General features: G+C 36.9%; 1 protein-coding gene across 1 annotated transcript; it reads left to right on the top strand.

Annotated features, from left to right (window-relative positions):
- Nucleotides 1-1525: 1525 nt before the first annotated feature.
- Nucleotides 1526-7718, top strand: LOC131180619 (disease resistance protein RUN1-like). Its single transcript, XM_058147966.1, has 11 exons — nucleotides 1526-1651; nucleotides 1793-1831; nucleotides 4190-4330; nucleotides 4522-4637; nucleotides 5242-5354; nucleotides 5622-6154; nucleotides 6645-6683; nucleotides 6772-6901; nucleotides 7021-7227; nucleotides 7324-7380; nucleotides 7537-7718. Exons 1-11 carry the CDS (start codon nucleotides 1526-1528, stop codon nucleotides 7716-7718), a joined length of 1683 nt encoding a protein of 560 aa, XP_058003949.1.
- Nucleotides 7719-25620: the final 17902 nt, after the last annotated feature.

Raw genomic sequence — 25620 nt, 5'->3', positions numbered from 1 at the left:
ATCTAACACATCCAATCACAAATACCTACTAAGCAACTCCAATAGACACATTTTATTTCATTTAAATTCATCAATTCCTATAAGTATACATGCTAACCAAAATTCTTCTTCCATCAAACATGAATGATTTCTCAATTTTTTTTTCTTGTAATTCTTTCCATTTTCATGCTCAAATTTAAGTTTACTAAAAGAATATGGAAGAAAGTAGCACTAACCTCTTTTAACCACTTTACTAACCTCTTTTAACCACTTTCTTGGCTTGTTAAAACTTCAATCTCTCTTCAATTTTCTGCTACTTAAAGCTTCCTCAAGGTTTAGGAATAATTTTTTGTGAAGGAAGTTTAGGGTTTTGGGGTGGAAAGCTTAGGAAAAATTAAGCTTGAGCAAGAGCTTTCATGGAGGTCTTTCTCTCTCTCTCTCTCTCTCTCTCTCTCTCTCTCTCTCTCTCTCTCTCTCGGTTCAGCTCGTATGAAGAAGAAACTTCTGGTTTCTTTTGTTTTTTTTATCTCATTTTAAGTTCATTTTTATCTTTTTTTTATTAGTTTATCAAATGGTGATTGGGTGGGGGCATGTTAATGACATCATGTGATGTCATAATTCCCAATTTCTTTCATTTTTCTTTCCTTTTCTTTTCTACTCATTTCCAATTCAATTTTTAGCAATATTTATTCATATTTTAGATCATAATAATGATTTACTTAACTGGACAAGTCGGCCAAAAATCATCTCTGAAGACGAAATGATCAAAATGTCCTCCGTTTGGCTTATTAAGCCAAAATCGTCTGTACCAATCGAAAAATTTTTCTAAACCTTTTCTTGGCATTCTAATGCCATAGAAACCTCAATGACTCTTCTCTGGAGTCCCAAAAATTATTTCATGAATTTTCCCCCGGGTTTAGGGCTTCTAGTTGCGAAGATCGCAACTTCCCACTGGGTTACCCATCGCTAGGGCACTGGCTCATTTAACTTGGTTGTATTTTATTTCTAAATTTTTCTTATTATTATTTGAGTTATTTATGACTCCTCACTCTAGTCTAAATATTTTTTTCAGGCATTCTAGCTATCCAGATTGACACCGATCACCGGAACAGTAGAATGTGCGGAATTGGTACAGTGAGGGTGTTACAGTTGAAATTAACTAAAACTCATTAGGTTTCTTAATCAATATGTTAATCCTCTTAATCCTTAGTATATTTCTAGATCTAAGTTAATTAAGTCTAATTTCTTAATTATCTATCACAAGGTCTTCTCCTTTCGATTCTTCAACCATGGATTATGAACAATCCTTAATGGGATCCTACACTAAGCATGTCATTAGGCACAAAAGAAATGGATGAAAACCCCATAAAAACTATAAAATATGGATTACCCAACTAAAATCCACAAAATATATTAAATATTACATACCTAAACTCCAAAATCTTAGAAAAACTACTCATTATCCATATTTAATGCAAAGGATTCTAAGCAAATTAGGCAATAAATCTGAAAAATAAACTAAGAACTAAGAAACCCAGTAAAAGAAATGTACAAAATCGTGAAGAAAGAAGAAGATTCCAAACCTGGTCCAGAAATGGAAGAATGTTGGTTGCTACTTCCTTTTCCTTTCTTTTCTGTGTCTTCCCCCTTTACTTCTTCCAGCCAAAATGAGGTAAGAGTCCTTATATATATTCTCGGACAAAAGCCCTAAAAATGGTATGTGTGAGGTAACAATTCATGTGGGAGAATCTCTTTTCCAGCTCATTTATGAAGATGTGCACAGGTTATGCAAAATATTGTGCAAATTTGACAGTTTCCAGTGGCTTCCCGTGAGGTTGCACAAGATGTGCAGGTTACTTGTGCAAGTTTCTGCAAGCTTTAAAGTCCTCCGTGAAAGTGCACAACCGAGCTGCACAGGTTATGCAGCAAGTTGTGCAAGTTTCGGTAAGTTGGGGCATTTTTCCATAAAGTTGCATAAGGAGTTGCACAAGTTATGCAGTCGGTTGTGCATGTTTCAGTCATTTAGAAATTCCTTCCATGAAACTACACAAGAAAAGGCATGAAAGTGTACAAGCTTTGTGGCACGTTGTGCAGATTTTGGCAGGTGTAAGATTTCTTCCATGAAGCTGCATAGGGGGCCTGCATAAGCTGTGCAGCATGTTTTGCACTTTTCGGCAGGTTCACAATTTCTTTTGATTCCTGTGCAAAAACTGCACTGCCTATGCAATAAGTTATGCAAATTTTGGCAACTTCATATATTCTTCAATTTCTAAGCTTCATTTTAGCACTTTTGGTATGGAAATCACTCCTTAATTGCACAATTACTTTTTAGTCCCTTAAAAATGCTATTTTATATAAAAAATAAAAGCAAAAATTATAAATTAGTCCAAAAATTGATAATTATGAAAAATTAACTAAATGACTAATAAAATTAATTAAAAATGACTAACAAATCAATAAAATGACTATGAAATTAAACCTAAATGACTATATAAAATGCATGTATCAAAAGAGCTACTTATATGCATCAAAGTTTAAAGAGAGAGGAAAGAAGAAAACTCTAATTGTTTTGGCAGCAAAATAAGCTTTGGACTAATTTTATACCCTCTCTATCGAGGGACTTTCGATTGCCGAAAGTTCAGTTTTCGACAGTCAAAAGTTCACCTTTCGGCTGTTGAAGTCTATTCTGTCCAAAAGAGCTCGTAGGCAGGAAAAAAGCTTCGGCTGCCGAAAATCCATACTTCAGCTGTTGAAACTCCTTTTGCCAAAAACATTTACTCAAAAACTTTTAGAAATAAAACCTTTGAAACATTTTTCTTTCTTGAAAACATTTCGAACATATAGCACATACGAATACACATTTTCACATTATACTGCCACTCGCTAGTCAATGAAGTTTTACTTTCACTAGAATATCCAATCAAGGACAGATATTCTGACATCGGAAAATGGTGAGTGTTACACAGATAAACACTTTAATTAAAATTATAATTTAGTCAAATTAGAACTGGTGTCTCCTCTATTTTTTTTAGAAGGCATTAAGACTGAAGAATACCAATATCAAAACAAGTCCACTAGTCCTATCTGTGTAATTGTTTTAGCAGTAAGAATAAGAAGGGGGCAATGGCAAGTTCGAATTCGAAATTAGACTGAAATCAATTTAAATAAATCTAGTTTGAACTGGACGAAAACTGTTTGGTCCTATTTCAAGTTAAATCGTTTTTTTTATTTAAAAAAAATAATTATTAAATTTAATAAAAATTGAATTAAATTGAAATTAAAATTAGTAGGATATTACGGTCCAATGGCAGTCCTCTAAACTGTTGAATTCGAATCTTCCATGCCTAACTACTTTATAGATGAAACTTTATTTTAATTGATTGAGTTTTGATTGGAGCTTGAATGTTTCATTTCACAGTTAGCAAAAAAAATTTTCGAGTAACATTACGGCTAAGCAATTGATCTTTTCAAAAAGTGACGATGCCTTTAAATCATGCACTAAACTTTTGTTAAGATGTAGAATATGTTCCAATTCTCTCAAGATATAATAGAATATGTACAAAATTTCAATCTGTGCACAGAGTTTTGGTTGGGTTTATGTTAAGGATTTTGGTTGGGTTTATGTTAAGGATTTTCTTGCTTAGACTTCAAGAACTTAAATATATATGATGAGATTTACTTATTAAATATATGATTTCCATTACTTATATCTTGAATCCATGATAGACGGTATTTAGGCAAAAATTATTCATATATTAATCTCAAATTAATTAGCAAATACCGAAATAATTATAAGTAATGATGATTTCCTATGCATTAGCTAATGACTATTTCTTAGAAAAAAAAAAATCCTCCGATTCTTATATTTGAAAATTGTTTAGATTATGTTTAGTAGAGCGTAATGCAATATAATATAACTAATTATATAATGCAATCAAATTTATAATGTAATATAATTATTATTAAATTCTTCTGTTTAGTTGAAAAATAAAAATATAAGTAGTATAATTCAATGATAATTTTTATTTTAATATTTAATTTATTTATAATAATAATAATAAATGATAATAGTTACAGTGATTGGTAATTTTGTGGTAGCGGTAGTTAAGTAGTGGTAGTAGTGGACACAGCGATAGATGGTGGCAATGTGAGGTAGTGGTCTGGTGGTGATAGAGGTGACAATAGTTAAATAGTAATCAAGTGGTAATAGGATGATGGTAGTGATGGTGATGGTGATGGTTATGGTTGTGGTAGCGGTGGTAGTGGTGGTGGTGATGGTGATAGTGTAGTAGTGCTAGTAGTAGCAGCACTGATGGTGGTTGTAGTAGTGGTAGTAATAGTAGCAGTGATGGTGATAATAGTATTAATAATAAATAAATAAATAATTCAAAAGAAATAATTATAATTATATCCACACCAAATTGATCTTGAAAGAAAGGGGAAATAGACCCAACTCTTTACCATCAAATAGGCTGTACAAAGCAAAAGTTAACCTTCGCTTCTCCATGATCTCACTAAAGTTTTTTGTTTTTCAGTTACCAGATATTGATGGCTTCGTCTTCTTCTTCCTCTTCTTCTATCAATCCTCAGTGGAAGAAGTATGATGCGTTTATAAGTTTTAGAGGTGCAGACATCCGAGAAGGTTTTCTCAGTGATCTGTACGAAGCTTTGAGTAGAAAACAAATCTGTACCTTCAAGGATGATAAACTTGACAGAGGACAAGAGATCTCACCATCTCTCTTGAAAACAATAGAAAACTCAAGGGTTTCCATAGTCATTTTCTCAAAACACTATGCCTATTCTCCATGGTGTTTGGATGAGCTTGCGAAGATTCTTGAATTCCAGGAAACTACAGGACAAATAGTATTTCCAGTTTTTTTTCCAAGTAGATCCCTCAGACGTTCAAGACTTGACAGGAAGATTTGGGGATGCACTTGCTTAACTTAAAGAAAATTTCATAGACTGCTTAGAAAAGGTGGAGAGTTGGAGCTGTGCTTTGAAGGGAACGGCCAACATTTCGAGGTGGGATTCAAGAAATATTAAGTAAGACACTTATTTTCAATTGCTTCTATTTGTTTATTTCTTCGTAGTTCATTCTGAATTACTATTGTTTAGGTCTTTATATGTGATCAGGCCTAAATCTAAACTCAACTCAATTCAACTAAGCCTTTATCCCAAAAATTTGGGGTCGGCTACATGGATTCTCTTTATTGAGAAAATTATAAATGATGTTGGCAAAAAATTAAATCACTTGTTTCCCAGTGTTTATGATGAAGATGGCTTTGTTGGAATTGATTCTCGTGTGAAGGAAGTTGAATCATTTTTATGTCTTGAATCAGAAGATGTGCTTATGATAGGAATTTGGGGAATGGGAGGTATTCGTAAGACAACTATTGCTGACAAAGTATGTAATGGAACCGCAAACAAATTTGAGAGTCGATGCTTTATTGCAAATGTCCGAGAAGAGTTAGAAAAGCGCACTCCAGCTCAATTATGAGATGAAATCCTTGGCAAAATATTAGAGGGAGAAAATTTTTATGTAGGCACACCATGTACATTGCATCCTTTCATTAAAAGAAGTCTTCATAATAGAAGAGTTCTTATTGTTCTTGATGAAGTGGATGACTACTTGCACTTAACAGACTTAGTTGGAGGGTGGAATTTGTATGGTCCAGGAAGTAGAGTCATTGTAACAAGCAGAGATAAGCAAGTGCTTGAAATTGTGGACTGCAGGAAATGTATTATTTATGAGGTTGAGAAATTAAATGATTGTGAATCTCTTCGACTCTTTAGCTTGCACGCCTTCAAACAACCTCATCCCGCAGAAGGCTACATGAAGCAGCTATCAAAGAAAGTGATAAGTTATACTCAAGGAGTTCCATTAGCCCTTAAAGTTTTAGGCTGCAACCTTTATGGTAAAAGTGTGACAGAATGGGAATGTGAGTTGAAAAAACTTGAAACTATTCCCAGTAAGAAAATTCAGGGCATTCTGAGAAGAAGTTATGATGAACTAGATGATAATGAAAGGAGTATATGTCTGGATATTGCATGTTTTTTTTTTAAAGGGGAAGATGAAGAGCGTGTAAAAAATATATTAGATTGCTGTGGTTTTTCTGCAGACAGTGGAATACGTAGTCTGCTTGATAAGTCTCTCGTAACTATTTCCGAAAAGAAGGTAGGGATGCATGACTTACTACAACAAATGGGTAAGGATATTGTTTGCAAGGAAAATAAAGTGCCCAGAAAGCGTAGCATGTTGTGGGATGCCAAGGATATATATTATATACTGACAAAAGAAAAAGCAAGAACATGAATTGATTTTTTTTTTCATTTTTTCTCTTTTTGTAAGAAAAGTAATTTTGCATGTTTTATGCTCATTTTCATTGCTTAATTTTCTCTATCAGGGGGCTGAAAGTGTTGAAGCCATATAATTGGACATGTCCAAAATTAAAAATATGGAACTATGTCCTTCTGCCTTTGAGAAATTTTATAAGCTTAGATTACTAAAATTTTACAATCCTGGCTATGAGGAAATCAAGTTGCATCTTCCTAAGGGCCTGAAATTTCTTCCAAATGAGCTGAGGTTTCTCTAATGGGATCAATACCCTTTGAAATACTTGCCATCAAAATTTTGCCCTGAGAATCTTGTTGAATTGCATATGCAGAGTAGCCAACTCAAACAACTTTGGACCGAAGATGCTCCGGTATGCTTGAGCATGATTCTTTATGAAATTATCTGTAGAAACCTCTGGATATTTAAACTTGTTCTTAACCTTTTCTTTGTCATTACAGTTTATTGAAAACTTGAAATTTATGGACCTCAGCAACTCGAAACAACTGATCAGAATTCCAGACCCACTGAAATTTCCAAAACTTGAGGTTGTTATTTTGAGAGTTTGGTTGAAGTTTCTTCGTCTACTAAGTATCACAGAAAGATTGTAGATCTAAATCTTGGAAACTGCAGAAAACTCTGCCATTTTCCAAGCTGCATTTATTTGACGAATAGTGTAAGTCTTTCTTTCTATGGTTGCTCAAAACTAGCTCTTCTGCCAAGTGGCTTAGGCGAATTTAGGTGTGTTGAGTATCCTAATCTCATCGGATGCTCAAAGCTAAAAAGTCTTCCAAACAGCATATGCAATCTGAAATCTCTAAAACGGCTAGACATCTCACATTGTGTGAATCTCCATGGATTGCCAGAGAACTTGGGGGACTTGGAATCTCTGGAGAACCTGATTGCAACGAGAAGTGGTATTAAAAATCTACCAGCTTCCGTCAATCAGTTGAATTAATTAAAAATCTTGATCTGTGATGAAATTGATGGTTTGATATTGCCTTCTTTGACAGGCTTGGCCTGTCTTTATTATCTTTCTCTCCAGGGTTGTGGTATATCAGAAATTCCCAGTAATCTTGGCTCTTTAGGGTCATTGATATCAATATTTAGTTTTAAGTGGAAATAATTTCAAAAGCATACCTACAAGCATCAAGCAATGTTCCGAGTTGAAAACATTATGCTAAGCAATTGCAAGAGGCTTCAATTTTTGCGGGAGTTTCCATCAGCTCTTGAATGGTTAGATGCAGAAAATTGCACATCTCTGGAATTTGTATCAAGCACATTCATACAAGGATATATGAATTCCTATTTGGATTTGGATCTTAGCAAATGCATTAATTTGGATCAGAGCTCATCAATGGATTGTCTACTGCTCAAACTTCAAAGCATGGGACCACCAGAGGTTTGATTTACCATTTGATTTAGATTCTGAATCCAAAAAATATAATCAAATTAATTTTAGGGACAATGTCTAAAAAAGATTCTGAAGTTTGAGGATTTTTTACCATTTGACCTCAAAATTTTTTTTTAATAAAAATATCTTAAATTTTAAACTTTTTTATAATTGCACCTCGCTGTCTATTCCGCCGTTAACAGTGAAAATGCCCAAAAAACCTCAAACTTTGCCATTTTTTACAATTGCACCCTAAACTATTTTTAAATAAATATTTCATGAACTTTGAAATTTACTACAATTGAATTCCACCGTCAATTAGTTGCTCCATCAAATGCTACTAAAGGTGCTAGGTTAGCACTTTTAATCTCTAATTAAAACTAATTAAACCCAATTTAAATAAAATAAACTATAATTGATGAATTAATACATTTTGAGGCTGTTAAGGTGGATTTGGTTGTTGTTGAGAGAGAATATTGATGGAGAGTGAGGTTTAGTTTTCACAAGCGTAGAGTTGGATTGGACAGAATTAAGCATCACAGAAGTGATGGCTTGTCTAGGTGATGAAGTAATGAAACTGGTGTCATATTTGCTAGAAATAAGTTTTCTTTTTTTTTCTTTTACTGTAAATTAATTTTAATTAGTATCAATTTACGGATTAGAAATACTGACCTGACATCTCTATTAGCATTGAAAAAGGCAACTAACAATGGAGTTCATTGTAGTGAAGTTTAAAGTTCAAGGTATATTTATTAAAAAACAGTCTGGGGTACAATTATGAAAAAAATAAAAACAAAGTTTGGGATTTTTTTTTAGACATGACGGCCGAATAGACGGCAGAATACAATTGTAAAAAGGTTCAAATTTTAAGATATTTTTATTAAAAAAAAATTGGGATAGAATTATAAAAAAATTTCAAATTTTAGGATTTTTTTTTTAAGTTATTACCCCTTAATTTTATGAGTTTAGTTTGGTTTACCTCTAAATTATTCTGTTTGATTTGGAAATTTAAAAAAATAAAATAAAATAAAAACTTTGGTTTATAATTTATTTGACTCGGTTTTAAGACATCAAAAACCAGATTCTCTAAAATATATATATATATATATATATATATATATATATATATATATATATATATATATATATTCAAAGTACGTGTTTTGGTTTAAACTGAAGTCATAATGGATGTTTAAAAGGTTTATGTTTTTACAATACTTTTTATATAGTATTGTATCATAATATTATAATCTATCATATATATGTATATGAATTCTTTAACATTCTTATACATTAAAAAAAATTGCTACTTTTGAATTTGGTCAGCATATTGCTCTGTTTTGTCTGTTCTACGGGTTCCTATACTTGTTTCCTGACAACTTCTTTGGATCTGAGTCTTTTGAAATGAGAAATTATTAAGGGCACCGGTTTACATGTATTCTCTTATTGAAAATATGAGTTCCATCTCTTTATATATATATATATATATATATATATATATGTGGTATTATTTGATTTAGAATTTTTCAATTTGGTTTTTATAAGTTATTCTAAATCAGACCATCTCTATATATGTATAAGTGATTTTTCTTTTTTTTTTACAGGCTGATGCAACGAAGTTTGATTGCCTAGAATGTTTATGCATTGCGAGAAGTGAAGTGCCAAAATGGATGATGTACAAAAATGATAATGGATCTTCATTATCATTCTCTCTCACAACCTCATGCTATCGACTTCATTAAGATCGCTTTTTGTGCTCTATTCGCACCCAAAGTTAATGATTCTCGTAATTTATTCATGGATATTTCATGCAAATACCGCTTCATAACCGAGTCTGGAGAGAGCCTTGATGTGAATTCCTCTTGCTCAAAGTTCAATATAAATGACATTTCCCTCTGGTATTCCACCATTCATTTTAATTCTAAGAAATTCCGTATCAGAGAGGCCTCATTTCAATTCTATGGTAGAACCGATCAAAGAGAATTTATTAGCGAGGTCATACACAAGTGTGGAGTCCATCTACTGTTTGATCATAACTTGGAAGACGATGATGATGATGGTAATGATAGAAAAAGACTGTCAGCGATGGTGGGCTATGAACGGGCCGATGACGAGGGGTTGTTCTTTACTCAATTTTCTGGAATGTCGGATCAGGTTGCTGAGGATGATTATGAGCAATATCCAGAGAGGCATGAGTTTAAAGGTTTTGATTTAAATTTCGCATTATCTTTTTTATTCACCTTAGTTATCTGCCTGGCCGCTAATTCAGATCAAACCAAAGCCCAACCGACCCGGATGATCTTTGCTTTGATGCTCATTTATGTATGTTTGAAGCTACTTTCCTTCAACTCTTCTCTGTCTCTTCATGGAATGCGCAACTAAACTTGGTGTTGAAGAAATTTTGTTTTTCTTAAATAGTGTCTTTACTTGTAAGGAGAGAAATGAAAACTTGATTTTAAAATTTTATGTATAAATTGAGAATTATGTATTTGTAAATTATAACACTATTAAGCTAAGTCTGCTATTGCTAGATGTATTTTATTTTATTTTATTTTTTGGCTGTGGGTGCCTTATAACTAGGCAAAAGAATTACACACTATAGAGTAGAGATTTTCCAATTCTTCATCATCCTATGCTGCCAGAGAATAAGAAAAGCTTGGCCATTGAATAAGAAACTATATTCAAAGGCAGAAATATAATTTTAAAACTTGGGTGGGGGTTTGGGGGGCACAAATTAAATTTATAATGGAAAGCTTGTTCAGGTTGTAGGAAAATTTATAAATAACTTATGCTTAATTTCATCTCCATACTTGTTGAGAATGTTTAATTTAATTATTTTATTTTTTAGTTTTACTTTAAGTTTAATTTGTATAAAAAATAAATAAGATTTAGAAATTGAATATCTTATTTTTGGACTAAATTAAAAAATTAATAAATTTAGCTAAAAAATAAAAAAATTGAGGTTTTTGATTTTATATAAATTAAAATATCAAGAAATTTAATTCAAAAATTTTAATTTTTAGACTAAATTATGTTAAAAATAGTGAAACTTGTGATTAACTTGGAAAAGAAAAATTAAAAATGAGTTAAACTGAGTATCTTGATAAGTATATGTATAAAATTGAACATTTAGCCATTTGTAAATTTTGAAGGGACCATTCATATAGTTTTTTTTTTTTTTTTAAAAGACACTAATGTAAAATATGTCAATAAATTAAAAATATAAATTTTAAAAATTTGGGGCTATGTCTCATATACACGCAAATAAAAATTAAATTATAAAAATTAAGTTATAAAAATAAGACACATAGCTTAATAATAAAATGTCACATGATATATTAAAAGACTAAAATTAACACAATTTAAAAATAATTATTTTATTAACTGACTTAATGATAAAAATTATGTCAAAAAATAAGATTTTTACTCTTAAATTTAATTGATGAATTGATACATAAATTTGATAATTTTTGTCATATTTATTGGCAAAATTTAGGTATCATTCTATTATTAATGGTAAAAAAAATTTTGTTTTTTCGATTTTTACATTTATAGCAATTTTTTTTTTCTGTTTTATCTTAATTTAAATGTTAATAATTTTTGTAGCACAAATTCAAAATTAAATAAATTAGATGGTTAAAATTGTGCCACGTAAAAGAATTTAAAATCAAAATTAATTTTGAAATATGAAAAATTAATCTTTAAAATTAAATAAAAAATTATCTGTAATTATAAAATGTCTTAAAATAAAAATATTAAATTAAATAACTATAGAATACACCAATAAATATTTGATAAACTATGTCTCTTGATCAAGAAGTGGAGGTCAATATAAGGCTATTACAGCCTTCGAACAATAAAAAGCAAAATTTTATATTGTGCATGATAGAATTTTCTTTTAAATAATTTTTAGGTATCTTTTTTATAATGAGTTAATATTCTCTAACATGTAAAATTATTAATTTAAAATTTATTTTAATTTATATATGTGAAGGTAATATCTAAACAAATTGTTAAAACAATGTTATTATAATTATTATTATTTTTAATGGCGCTAATAGTCCCAGCCATGCAGCTCACGAGACAATTACACATCATTAAAAACTAATTATCACTGATTAACCATTTATGAATTTTCTTTTTAGACAAATCTTATCATGATCCAGCCCAAGGCAGATTTATAATCAAATCAGTTGTTTAATTGAAAATTGAAAGACTAGAATTAGAGAAAATTAAATTAATTTAAATTGATTTTGAATCGAAATAAATCAATCAATTTAATTTTGAATCAGATATTTTTATTTTTAAAATAAAAAATTAAAAAAATTCAACTATTAAACTTCATCAAAACTTTTCCGATCTCTTGGTCTTTGTAAAATAAGTTCGAGATAATATCGGGTCTCCGGACCATCCAATCTTGCCTACCAATGTTTTTCGATCTCTGTGTACAAATATCGCAGAACTACATTTGACTGATGTTTTGATCGGGCTTCTCGCTTGAACGCCCCAGATATTCCCTAAAATAAAGTTAAGGTTTTTATTCGATTCCGACCTTAACAAGGTCAAGCCAGTGTCGAATCTTTGCAATTCTAATATTCTAAGGTTCCATCAGGTATTTGGTCATGACTCAGTCCGATCTCATGTTCGCGTGTAATGTTTTTCTGATCTCTTATCTTTTGGTTAATAGTCGATCTCAGGTTTAATGTTCAGCTACATTCAATCAATTAAATACTCAATTAATTTGGTTTGGAAACTTGCCGATCTCATCAAGAAATTGAACAAAAAAATTCAATTCATTTCAAAATAAAAATGTACAAGTCATTCGGCAGGAGGATCTCCCCCAACCTGCCCCCCGGGTACATTATCAGTTCTCTCATCCTTTCTCTCTCCCTCAGGCTCCTCATCGCTCTCCTCTTTGACTTCTGGGATGAGCTTATCCATCCAGGAGAAGTCGTCCTCAGGATAACGCTTCTTCAGTTCGGCCAAGAGGTTGTTATGGGCGTTCACATATGCCCCAGCCTCTTTTGTAGTACTCTCCTCCTCCTTGGACTGGAGCTCCTCCTCCTTAGCCCGAAATTCTTCAGCAAAATGAGCAAGATCGGCAGATCGACCAGCTTGGGAGACTTCAAGTTCCTGCTCCACCTCAGCTATCCTTTCTTCGCAATGTTTCACCCGATCTTCCAGCTGGACGATGTAATCATTGGCCGTGGAGAGCTGAGCCTTTGCAGCTGAGGCATCCTAGACCGCCTTAAGAACCTCCTTAAGGCGTGGACTTTTTCTCTGATCACGTGTTGATTGGCAATAGCCTCCAAGCCCAAACTCATCATTTGAGTTAAAATATCGTCAATACTCTCCTCTGCTAATCTGTTCCAATCTTCTTGAAAGTAGATGGAAGCTCCCATGACTTTGGCCAGACAAGGATTCCCTTGGGTGGAACGGTTCCTTTCTAGTGATTGGATGAGGAGTTGAGCTCCTCGGGAAAGCATCCTAACAGTAGGGCTAGAAGACTCTCCTTCCACATTGGAAGAGATCAGAGGAGGCAGACATTCAATCTGCCAAGGTAAAGAAATGGCGACCTCTACTTCAGAGACCAGTTGCTCTTGAGGTCGAGGAGGGGAGCTCGGTATTTCTACCAAATCTCGATGTGGTGTCTGAGCAGCAGTAGCAGTAGCCTCCTTCATCGCCCGTACCTTTCGAGAGACCTCTCTCTTTCGCTTGCGACTCTCTTTAGAAGCGTCACCACCAGCCATACCTGCACAAAGAAGAAGTCAGTGAGTTCGCTAAGATTTAGAGGCTAGAGATATGGATTGTACCAAGACTGAGGTCAGAGAGTTGAAGCTCGTAGTCTTCGTCGGTGATTAGCCACATCATCCACCACTTCAGTTCGGCCATAACTACATTAAGCACAAGAATTTGTGGGTGGACGCCTGAGTCTTTAACTCTTTCACCATGGCGTCTTTGTCCTTATTTAAAGTGAGCTTCTTAGGGAGTTGGGGGACCAAATAATTCCAATTACGTGGGATCCTTTCAAAGCCGTTTCAATCCTTAGTCCTAAGGATGAAAAATCGATCCTTCCAGTTCTTCAGTGAAGAAGGGAGATCGATAAAAAGCGTGTAGTTTGGCTTTGCCTAAAAGAACCAGAATTCATCATCTTTCCTTCGGGCAAGCCTATGCAGCTTGGCAAAGACTTTAGCCGTAGGCTCCAGTCTCTTGGCTCGGCAGAGGCCCCTGAAGGCTACTAAAGTCCGCCAGGAGTTCGGATGCACTTGAGCTACCGAGACATGGTGGAACTTTAGGACGGCCTTATAAAATTCATCCAAGGGAAAACAGAGCCTGGCCTTTAGCTGCTCTTCGTATACTATGATGAGATCGCCTTTTTCAAAGAAGTGATCGGCGCGAAAGTCCCCATGGCATTTGATCAGTTCAAAGGAGTCGATCCGTAGATTGTACTCTTGACTTATGGATTGGAGATCGGTTTCTCTCAAGACGGATGGCAGCTCATCAACTGGCAGGTTTTCCCTTCTCGAAGAGGTTCCTCGTTTCGGTCTGGTAGCCGGACCAGTAACCAGAACGATGGCTGTGCTGGATCGTCTGCCTGATCTGATCACATCACCTTATTTCGAGGTCCACAAAATATGGACGAAAGGCGGGCTCGTAGCTCTCTGACCCTTGGTACTGCTCATCTTCAGAAAACAAAAAGGAAAATTAATCGAGGAAAGATCAAAATCCTTACCGGAGTGTAATTGGTGCCTGAAAATTTTAGAAAACCAGAGGAATTGCTGAAATTGCTAGGGAAAGCTCTGAAATGACATAAGGAAGCAAATGAGTCACCTTTCCCCTATTTATACCCGTCTGAACATTAAATGCTCACGAAGTCCTAAGCGACGCATCGATTAGCGGAACCGGGCCGCCTCCTTGACACGTAGCAAGAAGGTTCCAAAAACATAATAAAAATTAGATAAAGGAGATCGGTTAACTAAGGTCATCAAAATTGAATAAATTTCTAAACTTACTGATCGCCGAATGGCGATTCGTTTAGGGATCAGATCGGATACACTTATCAGAGATCGGAAAAATTACCAATGCAATAACAAAACAAAAAACATTCAAATAAAAATTTCATTTCATTTCCAAAAGATCGGATTACATCATTTGGGTGATCTCAAAAGATCGGATTACATTATTTGGGCGATCTCAAAAGATCGGATTACATCATTTAGGCGATCTAAAAAGATCAGCACTACATTTTACCTAGCTTAAGACTAATCCGAGGACCAGAATGCTGGCCTATGTCAAAGCCTAGTCTTGTGGCTGAATCAAAAGATGTGTTTGATCAGAAAGCCAGCCACAAACATTGGATAGATGTGTAGCTCAGATAGGGTGACTATGACTCTCATGATATTGAGCGGAGTCATCGCCGATGTCATTGACCAGAATCGAGCTGCAGTCGGGATGCCCGATATGGTTGGGAGCCAAATGAACTTCAAAAGGCAGTCATTGACATCAAGATTAAAATTAGCAGTCCTCTTGTCTGAGATTGGTCTACCGATTATACCTATAGACCGATTCGAGATCAGCAAGGCCGTCACTTTCGATCTTGATCAGTAAATTAGTCAGGTTCCCTCACTGTCATTAGATGACGTTCTTATAGCTTTTCGATCACCGGGGTCATAAATTTCCAGGCGAGGGGCAAAGGAAACAGTCGGAGAAAAATCAAAATGGCCATCATAATTAGAATTATCACCGGAAAAGCTAGAATGGGGGAAGGGGTACATTGAAAATAAACTGAAAAAGGAAAAGCAAGGTGTGAAGATGATTTCCCATTACTGCATATATATAGGGCCTTGGCATTTATTGCATACAGAACCCGAAGCGGATGCATCGGTAACTGGAGAATTTATTGCTTTGACCAATGCAAGTTAGATAGAGAGGAAAGGTCAGGAATGAGAGAGATCGAAAAATAAGAGGGGACCCGATGCAAGAGATAGAGATCGAAAAAAGGGGATGGTCATAATAGGAAGGTCGGAAGAAATAGGAGACGACCTATAGAGATCGGAGAACGCAAAGGGGTTAAATAACTTCCAATTAACTCCCTTCATCATCAGATCCGAGTTAGTTAAAGTGTTTGCAGGCATGATCAGATCCTCACCGCGCATCTGAATTGCAAGGATGCCCTCCTAGCCGCCAGACGCCAAAACAGTTAAAACACCCCCTTACATCCCTATCTCCACCATTGAACATAATCGTAAGGATGGATCCGGAGCCCTCGGATCAAAAGCAAATGACAAATTCAGCGCTTTTTATTCCCAGCCTTTGGATCCATTTTGTAAGGCAGGACCCAGAGCTGTTGGAATTACGAGTAGAAAGGACAGATATTCTGAACGGGATCCCGACCCTCCATTTTGATTCTCTTTAATTTTAGGACATCAGATTATGTCCTTTTGAATCCAAGCCCTCCGTTTCCCCCTGGCAAGATCCTGACCCTTCATTATGGGCACCCATTCCTTATAAATACTTCCATGCAATACTGTAGAAAAAAAAAACGAGAAGGTGGTGATTATAGTGGAAAGACTCTGAAATTTGATTCAGTCTTGCTACTTGCCATTATGAGCTTTCGAAGTGTTGAGAAACTTTAGAAACTAGTTTTCTTAAGTATTTTCATTAAAAGGAGCTCTAAGTCCTGAAACTTTCATTTTCAGTTTCTGCACAACCATCTTCACATCACCTCATTCCCACCGCTCTAGTATCTAGTATTACCTTCCGAGTTCAACTTCGTTCTGACCTATTCCATTACTTTGGGTAAGTTCAAGTCCTTTGGCCGTCAGCTTTCACCTCTAAAAGATTTGTGGATTCCGGAGTTAGCTCATCTGTCTCCTCAACTTCCCACAGGTAAGCGTCTAAACTGTTATTTTGTCAAATATCCTTGTTTTGTTTTCTCCAGTTTTCTTTTGAAACTTCTTTTATATCCAGTCGCACTAAATCTCAAAATAGATTATCTAGGCCAATAGCTATTTCCTGTGTCTTCTTTTATTTCATTCGTAAATTCCATTTATCGTCATTTAGTTTTCATTTCCTTCGAGAGTAAACGTTCAAGTCACAGGCAACTTGTAAATACTCAAAAGAATATAGGCAGGGGTATTTCGACATGAGAGTTTTTAGTCTAAAAAATAAAAATGACAAAGGAAGATAAATGTAGCATAGATCGGATAGGTCGGAAACAAGAAAAGGTCAAACAAATAAGTTATGAGGTCGGGCCACGGAACGAGCCCAGGTGATAATATAATAGATTGGGAATCAAGATAAGATCAGATCCCAGACTAGCGACTAAAAAGAGATCGGATATCGCTAATTGAAGAGTTCTAATAAAGCGATCATGAGGAAGATTGGCAAGGAGTTTGATTTTTCATCCACTATCTAGTTATAAGGTCTCGTAGGCTAGGAAAAGTTGTACACGGGTCTCTTGTGTCCTTGGTACTTCATTCCCACAAAAGGGGTCAAGAAGGACCCTTTACCAAAATCTTTAGTTTCGAGTTCTTACAAAACGCCATTCTAATAAACACATTAAGAGTTATGGGGAGAGTTCTTACCCAAACTCAATCTAATTTTTAAACACAAACATATTAAGAGTTTGGGGGAGAGTTCTTACCCGAACTCAGTTTAATTTTTAACGCAACTCATTAAGAGATCGGGGGAGAGTTCTTACCCGAGTTCTAAATTAAAATCCTTAACACTAAGGGATCCGGGGAGAGTCCTTACCTGAGCTCAATTTAATTTTTAATGTAACTCATTAAGAGATCGGGGGAGAGTTCTTACCCGAGTTCTCAATTAAAATCCTTAACACTAAGAGATCGAGGGAGAGTTCTTACCCGAGTTCTCAATTAAAATCCTTAACACTAAGGGATCGAGGGAGAGTTCTTACCCGAGCTCAGTTTAATTTTTAACGCAACTCATTAAGAGATCGGGGGAGAGTTCTTACCCAAATTCTCAAATAAATTCTTAGCACTAAGAGATCGGGAGAGAGTTCTTACCCGAGTTCTCAATTAAAATCCTTAACGTTAAGAGATCGGGGGAGAGTTCTTACCCGAGTTCTCAATTAAAATTCTTAAATACACTAAAGAGATCGGGGGAGAGTTCTTACCCAAATTCTCAGACAAAATCTTAATAAAATATGTGGAGATTGGAGGAGAGTTCTTATTCGAAATCTCCTGCTTAAACTTTTAACAGAATACATTAAGAGATCGGGAGAGAGTTTTTACCCAAATTCTCTTAACTTAAATTCAAATTAAAATATCACAACTTCAATATGCGAATTAATCCACAACGAAAAATCCATTACACAACACCTATTCACTAAAGGGTCCTCTCACGTACTTATGTTCTTAGGCAACCCTAAATAGTGAAATATCAAATATTCCTTTTATCCGTCCAAAGGATTAACATCATCATTCCAACCCCCTAATTATCAATTTTAATTTATAAAGAGCATAACATTAAATCTGCTTACCCTCGTTGAGGGACGAGGTGGGGTGCCTAACACCTTCCCCACCCGTATATGGACCCTGAACTTAGAATCTCTGTTTTCAAAGTGGATTTTAATTTTAAAAAAATGGTTTTCTTTAATTTCTCTCAAAATTAAAGTGGCGACTCCTCACTTTTCCCACTTCGGTGAGAACTCGTCCAGGCAACCGCAAAAACCCTTTGCGACAGCTTGGCGACTCCACTGGGGACTTGTCTTCCTTAACCCTGGTTTAGAGGTCTAAAAGCATATCTAATTTTGGTGCTCCTGTAAATTAAAACCATAATTAGGGGGGCTTAACTCATAAAATTCGAAAGTCTCAATATATTGATTATTGTTATTCTTTCTAACCATTTTGCTTATTCTGATTGTCTTATTTGTTACAGCAATTTTCGTCTAAATTTTCCCCGTACAAGGAAGAGGTAAATATGTCCCTTCACACACTGACTACTTACACAATGTCCTCACATACTTCAGCCCTATACCCGGGCTTTCTTACCCTTTTAGGAAATAGGAGGGATTCATGTAGTGGTACCTATGGAGGGAGTCATGTAGTGGTACCTATGGGTTTTACCCCGTTAGTATCCGTGAAGGCTTCTGCTCAGATTGGAACTTGTTCCATCTACTGTGATACTCGTGGAATTCTCCCGTTAGTATCATGGTGGTGGAATGGGGCTCTACTATTTACAGTAAGGATAATTTGGGAACCTGTGGCTTTAGAAAATTAGACCTTGAGCAAAACTATCATAGTAGCTGAAAACCATAGCAAACTACCTCGTAGGATAGAACTATCCAATTAGATAGTACTTACCCGGTACTAGGACTCTCCCTATTTTAGGACAAAAGGGACATACTTGATTTCACCTTACTCTGTTTGTATTTTTAAATTTTTAAATAACATGGGGGTAGTTTAGAATCATACTGTTAGGATGATCTAAATACCTTCCTACTTTGATAGGTGTATAGATATTGCCACGCCAACAGTATAATTCAAAATTATCCAAATTTATTCTGCTAATGTATTTTCTTTGTAGGTATTACAAATTGGAGTCTGTAAAGGATAAACAGAAACTTTAATATGGCATCCTTGAGTCAGTCAGCTGAAAGAGTTCCAAGGCAAGAACAAAATGCTAGACAATGGTCCAAACCGCTTCATAGTTCAGAGTCCTCACAGATTGATGACATAAGGGCAGACATTGGCCCCTTATCTCCATTGGATCCAAGTAAGGTTGAGGTTAGAATGACCAGTCTTAAGGATTTATCCAGCAGTTGGAAATCACTTCCCGATGATGTCAAAGTAAAGTTTAAGGAAAAGTATGGGAGGATTGCAACTTTGATACGGGTCAAAGTACAAGTTCCTGCATTAAAAGCCATGCTATCAACTTGGAATCCCAAGTATGGGGTGTTCTCCTTCAATGATATTGATACAACTCCCACTATAGAAGAATATCAGGCGCTACTAAAAATCCCTTATGTGGCGTAGAATCGGATCTACCTACACTTCGAGCATAAGCAGACCTGGAAACGGTTCGCGCATATACTTGGAATTTCTGCAGAGGAAGCAAAGGCAAAAGAAACAGTCAAGGGAAGCACACATGGGTGGTATTGGACTTACATCAATGGGAACAGGCTTCATTGGCACTAGCTTTGGGAATTTACAGCCTGATCTTGTTTGCCGGGTCTTTGAGAGTTATAACTTACAGCGTCACGGAAATATTTTGGGTGGTAGAGAAGCAAAATGTCAACCCAATACCTGCAATCCTCGCAGAGACCTTTTTGACTCTAACCTATTGTCGACAACCGGGTAAGGGGACCATCAAGTATTTTTCCCAATTGCTACACCTTTGGATCCTCAGCCACATCTGTCCTTTGCAAACTAAGGGATTAACCTGGTATCCCAACCAGCCTCTCATTGAAAAGATGGCCAGATTGGCAATAAGCCCAAAGAATGAACTACAATGGCAAGAGCGGATTCTAAGCTTCAACAGTCATAACTATTGCTGGAGGAAGTTATGGACTATGGGCCAGCCTATTTTGTTCAATACAGGGGATAATCACTTGGTACCTTTGATCGGATTGACCGGATACACAAGTTACATCCCAGCTTTGGTAATGAGGCAATTTGACTCAACCTAGTTCACGCCCAATGTTGAAGGACTTCATCAAGCTCATTTCTACCATGAACTTGGCGGAGAGGAAGAACTGAAAGCATTTCACAAATCCTGGGAGAGGGTCACCATGATTGAGCGAGTTACCTAAAGGGCCAAGCACCACGAAAGATTACCTCAGATGGAGAGCGAGCAGAGGCCAAGGGTATCAAGTTTCCGAACTAGCAGAGCCTAAGGGAAGCACGCCTCGCCAGGAAGTTCTTTCAAAGGAAGTTAATGCCAAGTTGGTTAGCTCTCTACAAAGTTTGAACGCCAAGAACCAGCAATTGCAAGAACGCATAAGGCAGTTGGACGACCGACAACAGATCCTGGAAAAGGAGGTAAAGAGGCTCAGGGAAGAAATGATAGCAGAAAAAGCTGAATTTGAGGAACAACAAGCACAGTGGGAGAAAGAAAAGACCTCGCTTCAAGGTGCAGTAAGAGAAGCAGGAGCTCAGAATGGCAAATTACAAGAGAAACTGGAATATCAGGAAATACTCATGGAAGAGTATAAGCAGGAAAGCAAGAAGAAGAAGCTTGAATTGAAGGAGCAGGCACAGCTTATTAATGACATTTTGAAAGAATCTGCTAAATAAAGGAAAGAAAAAGAAAGGTAAGCAACCCTTCATCAAGAGCTGAGAGAAAATGTTGACCAGCTAGAAAGAATCATAGCACATAGAAAACAAGAGCTCCTACTAGAATCTGAGTACGCCTTGAAGACATTCAATCCTGCCAGATAAGAAGAAAGACTCTATGAGTACCTCAAAAGATGTCATTGTATTTTAAAGAATCTTCTTGAACCTAGGCAATAACAAAAATGTTGTGTATGAACTATTTGATTAATGAATTATTTTGAACCATGTTTAGCAAAATATGAATGAATAGTGTAACTCCCGTGGGAAGTTGTGCGAAAAGATGAACGTGTCATATGGACAAGTATCATAGACACGCATTCGTTCCCGTCATTCACTGTTGGACTATCGAGCGATGCCATGATAAAGTTGACACAATTTGCCTTCTACAGACTCCATTTTGGCGGTTTTCTACCACCGTATCCTTTGACTAGTTAGAATCTTTACCTCTAATAGAATTTTTAAACTAATTTAAAAACTGCTGATAGGAAATCAACATTGCTCCGAACAAAACCCGACCAAGCAAGCAGTTCAACCAAAAAGAGTGTACTTGACAAGGTCCCGAGCAAAGAAGATAATGGAAGACCAAGAACAAGTGCAGAACCTACAGGGACAAGTTTTAGAATTGAGAAACCAAGTCTCAGAGCTAATGAAACTAATGAAGAAGATGTCCCAAAATAGAGAAACCATCCGACCTACACCAGAATCAAATTTGCTACTACCTCCCCCACTCCCAACAACGGTTGATTCTCATCAAGCTTCAACCTCTTTCACCTTCCAGCCTCCTATTCCTGATCCGACAATCACTGTTAACCCAACACTCCCAAATAATGACTTACCCTTTTCTTATTATCTGGTTGTCTCAAACACCGAATTGCACCCTTCCATACCAATCCCTCCAGTTCACCCTACCCCTTATTTCCCAATTGGGGGAATAGCTCATGCAGTAGGAGGAGAAAATAGAGCAAGAGAAAATGAGAAGTTATCTGCTCTAGAGGAAAGATTAAGAGCTATAGAGGGTCTGAACATGTATGGCTCAGTCCATGTATCTTCACTGAGACTGGTACCGGATGTAGTGGTACCACCTAAGTTTAAAGTTTTGGACTTTGACAAGTATACCAGAAATTCAGACCCCCGCATCCATCTGGCCACTTACATAGCCAAGATGTCCGCCCTCACATAAGATGATAGACTTCTGGTCCACTTCTTTCATGAAAGCCTCTCCGGGGCAGCCTTGCGATGGTGCATACAACTAGATATGAGCAAACTATGCTCCTAGATAGATTTGGCTGATGCTTTCCTAACGCAATACAAGTTCAATTGTGATGTTGCTCCCACAAGGAGAGACCTCCAAAACCTGGTACAAAGGGAAAGGGAAAGCTTTAAGGAGTATGCCCAGAGATGGAGAGAGAAGACAGCTAAGGTATATCCTCCAGTTATTGACAATGAGCTTTGCTCTCTCTTTATTGAAACCTTGAAGGCCCTGTACTTCAATTTAATGATCGAAAACACATCCAATAGCTTTTCCGACATTATCCAAGCTGGCGAAAGAATTGAAGCTAACCTCAGGTTAGGGAGATTACAGGAGTTGACTGAGAACTCTGTAAAGAAAACTGCCAGTTTTGGAAAGAAGAAGGAAGGTGATGTACACTCCATCACTCGATAAGCCCAACCTCCATTCCCTCAAAATAGCTTTCGGCCATACCCTCCTACTCAAGGTTCGACAATAGCAAACATTCCGCCCCCTTTTCCCAATTATCCTCACCCTCGTCCATAAGATCCACCACAAGTTGCTTACCACCCCAGACCACCTACCTAACCTAATCAATTGAGATCACCTGCTCCCCAAACCAACCCAAGACCTCAAAGGAACCCTGATCCACCTCTCCCCCTTCCACTCAGTGAAATCTACCGATACCTACTCGGTATAAATTAGATAGTGCCTATCCCCCTTGACCCGATTCAGCCACCATATCCTAGGTGGTATGATGTTAGCGCCTGATGTGAATATCATGGTGGGGTACTAGGGCATTCAACTGATAATTGTGGAGCTCTTCGGGGAAGAGTACAGGCCCTGATCAGAAATGGGTGGTTAAAAATTGAGGGAAATGGCTCTTTTCCTAACGTCACTTCAAACCCATTGCCTAATCATGGTATAGGCAATGGCGTGAATATGATAGAGCCTTTGGACGAAAAGTCAATTGTGGAGGTAGAACAGCTGATTCCTCATTTTGAGGAGATTTTTGCAATGGCGGTAAGAGAGGGATATCTATGCCCTCAGGCATTCGGGTCGGAAAGTGATACAGGATGCCCCTACCATGGAGGAGCAGCTGATCATGAGCTGCACAACTGTGATGAATTTCGACAGGAAGTTTGGAGAATGCTGTCGCTCAAAACTTTGAGATGTCAGCGGAGGTCAAGGATGGAGGGCGAAGTGAACACAGCCAGGTTTGGCCGAGATGTCCCTACCCCCAACCCGAGATTAATCTTTTCTACTCCCAACACACCAACACCACTAACACCACCAATAACGATCTTCCAAACCCTACCTCAACTCCGATTCACCAACACCCATGCAGTGCCTTGGAACTATAACCTCCAAGTGTTTACTCAAGGCGCATCCAGTAGCACTCCAATTCCTTCCCTTAACCATACCCACACTCAACCCATCACCCTTTCTAAGCCATGCTTCGCTCCTCATGAGCATTTCAAAATAACCTACACGGGACCCTCCAACAATGCTACTCCCCAACCTAACTCGAAACCTGTGACAACTAGTAACTCCCTCCCATAAGATCAGGAAGTAGAATTCATAACCCAGAGTGGGAGATGTTACGGAAATGATGAGGCTGAAAAGAAGAAGGGGAAAGTAAAAATGGGAGAGCCACAAGAAATTATGGAGGAAGGGACTGAGAGGGTTGAGAAAGGGGAAGCTATTGAAAAGAAAGAAGAAGAGGAACCGCTGCTACAAATAATGAAACAGAGTGAATATGATGTCATCGAGCAACTGAGAAAAACCCCCGCTCGGATTTCCTTACTGTCACTAATTTTGAGCTCGGAAGTGCATCGCCATGCCTTGTAAAAAGTTCTGGACCAAGCCTTTGTGAACCCCGATATCACACCGGGGCAATTTGAGAAAATAGTTGGACAAATTCAAGCGTCCAGTTTTATCACTTTCTTTGAAGATGAGATAGACCCGACTGGCTTGAAGCATACCAAAGCTTTATATGTGACAGTCAAGTGTAAAGGGTGCATAGTTGCCAAAGTCTTGATTGACAATGGATCTGCCCTCAATGTCTTGCTTAATGCCACCTTGGCAAGACTACTTGTTGACCCATCAAACATACGCCAAAGTACCATGGTGGTAAGAGCCTTTGACGGTACAAAGAGGGAGGTACTTGGGGACATCAATTTGCCACTTCAGATCGGGGCATGCACTTTCAACGTCACTTTCCAAGTAATGGATATCGACCCTGCATACACTATGTTGTTGAGGAGACCCTGGATCCATTTGGCAAACATCGTGCCTTCGACTTTGCATCAAAGGATCAAGTACATCATGGGCGGCAAAATCATCACAGTGAAAGGGGAGGAAGCCATGCTAGTCACCAAGCCTCAATCGGTTCCTTATGTAGAAACAACCGAAAGATCCTTGGAAAGTTCTTTCCAAGCACTAGAATTACAAGGAACTAGCCTGAGGGATGAAGGGGTTGCGGCTATGGTTGCAAAGGTGATGTTAAGAAGCGGCTATGAAAAGGGCAAGGGATTGGACTCCGCGTTACAGGGGATTATCGAACCTGTACCGGCTATTCAGAAAATCGGTCGCTTCGACTTGGGATATGAGGAAGATGCTCTTGTGGATGGGAGATTCTGAATGAGGAATATGCTCTGGGATCAAAGGTTTGACCAAAAAGTCGGGAAAATGAAAGTTGTCCTGAAAATCATAGATGTTTTCACCAAATCGATCATCGAGAATCCAGAAGAAAGTGAAGAATCTCCTGAAGAACCATCCATTGATGTCATACAACTAGACTCCCTGTCTGAGGCACTGATTTCACCAATCACTAAGGGGCATAAGCTTGATAATTGGGAAGCAGAAGATATCCCCGTGCTTAATCTCGAGTAAAGTATATTTTGTTATCAACACTTGATCATTCTGTCCATGGTGACAAGTGTAATGTTGTAAATGGACCCTTTTTTATGATAAAAGTATTAATGAATTAATAGTGCATTTTGTGTCCAATTCTCTTTTCCTTTTACCATTAAAATCCATTTTTTTAATATATACTCCACTTTCATTTCTTTAGGACCATTGACCAATTCACACCTAATAATTCAATTGACTCAGAAGTTCCTTATGTTAACTTTGAAACTCCCATAACTGCCATTGGTTCAAATGATTTTGAAGAATAACTTGTAGAAGAACGGGGTGAAAGAAATGAACCTTCCTTGGTGCCTTGTGGGGATGAAACGCACACTATAAATCTAGGGACTGAGGAAATAAAGAGGGAACTTAAAGTTGTAAATAACGGAGAATTAGAGAGTATGGTTAGTTTGCTTAAGGAATTCATTGATGTATTCTCGTGGAGCTATGATGACATGCCCGAATTGGATCCTTAGAT

Source organism: Hevea brasiliensis, chromosome 6 (genome assembly GCF_030052815.1).
Source record: "Hevea brasiliensis isolate MT/VB/25A 57/8 chromosome 6, ASM3005281v1, whole genome shotgun sequence".
Taxonomy (NCBI): Eukaryota; Viridiplantae; Streptophyta; class Magnoliopsida; order Malpighiales; family Euphorbiaceae; genus Hevea; species Hevea brasiliensis.
The sequence above is the reverse complement of the archived record's forward strand: the minus strand, read 5'-3'. Positions and strand labels throughout refer to the sequence as shown.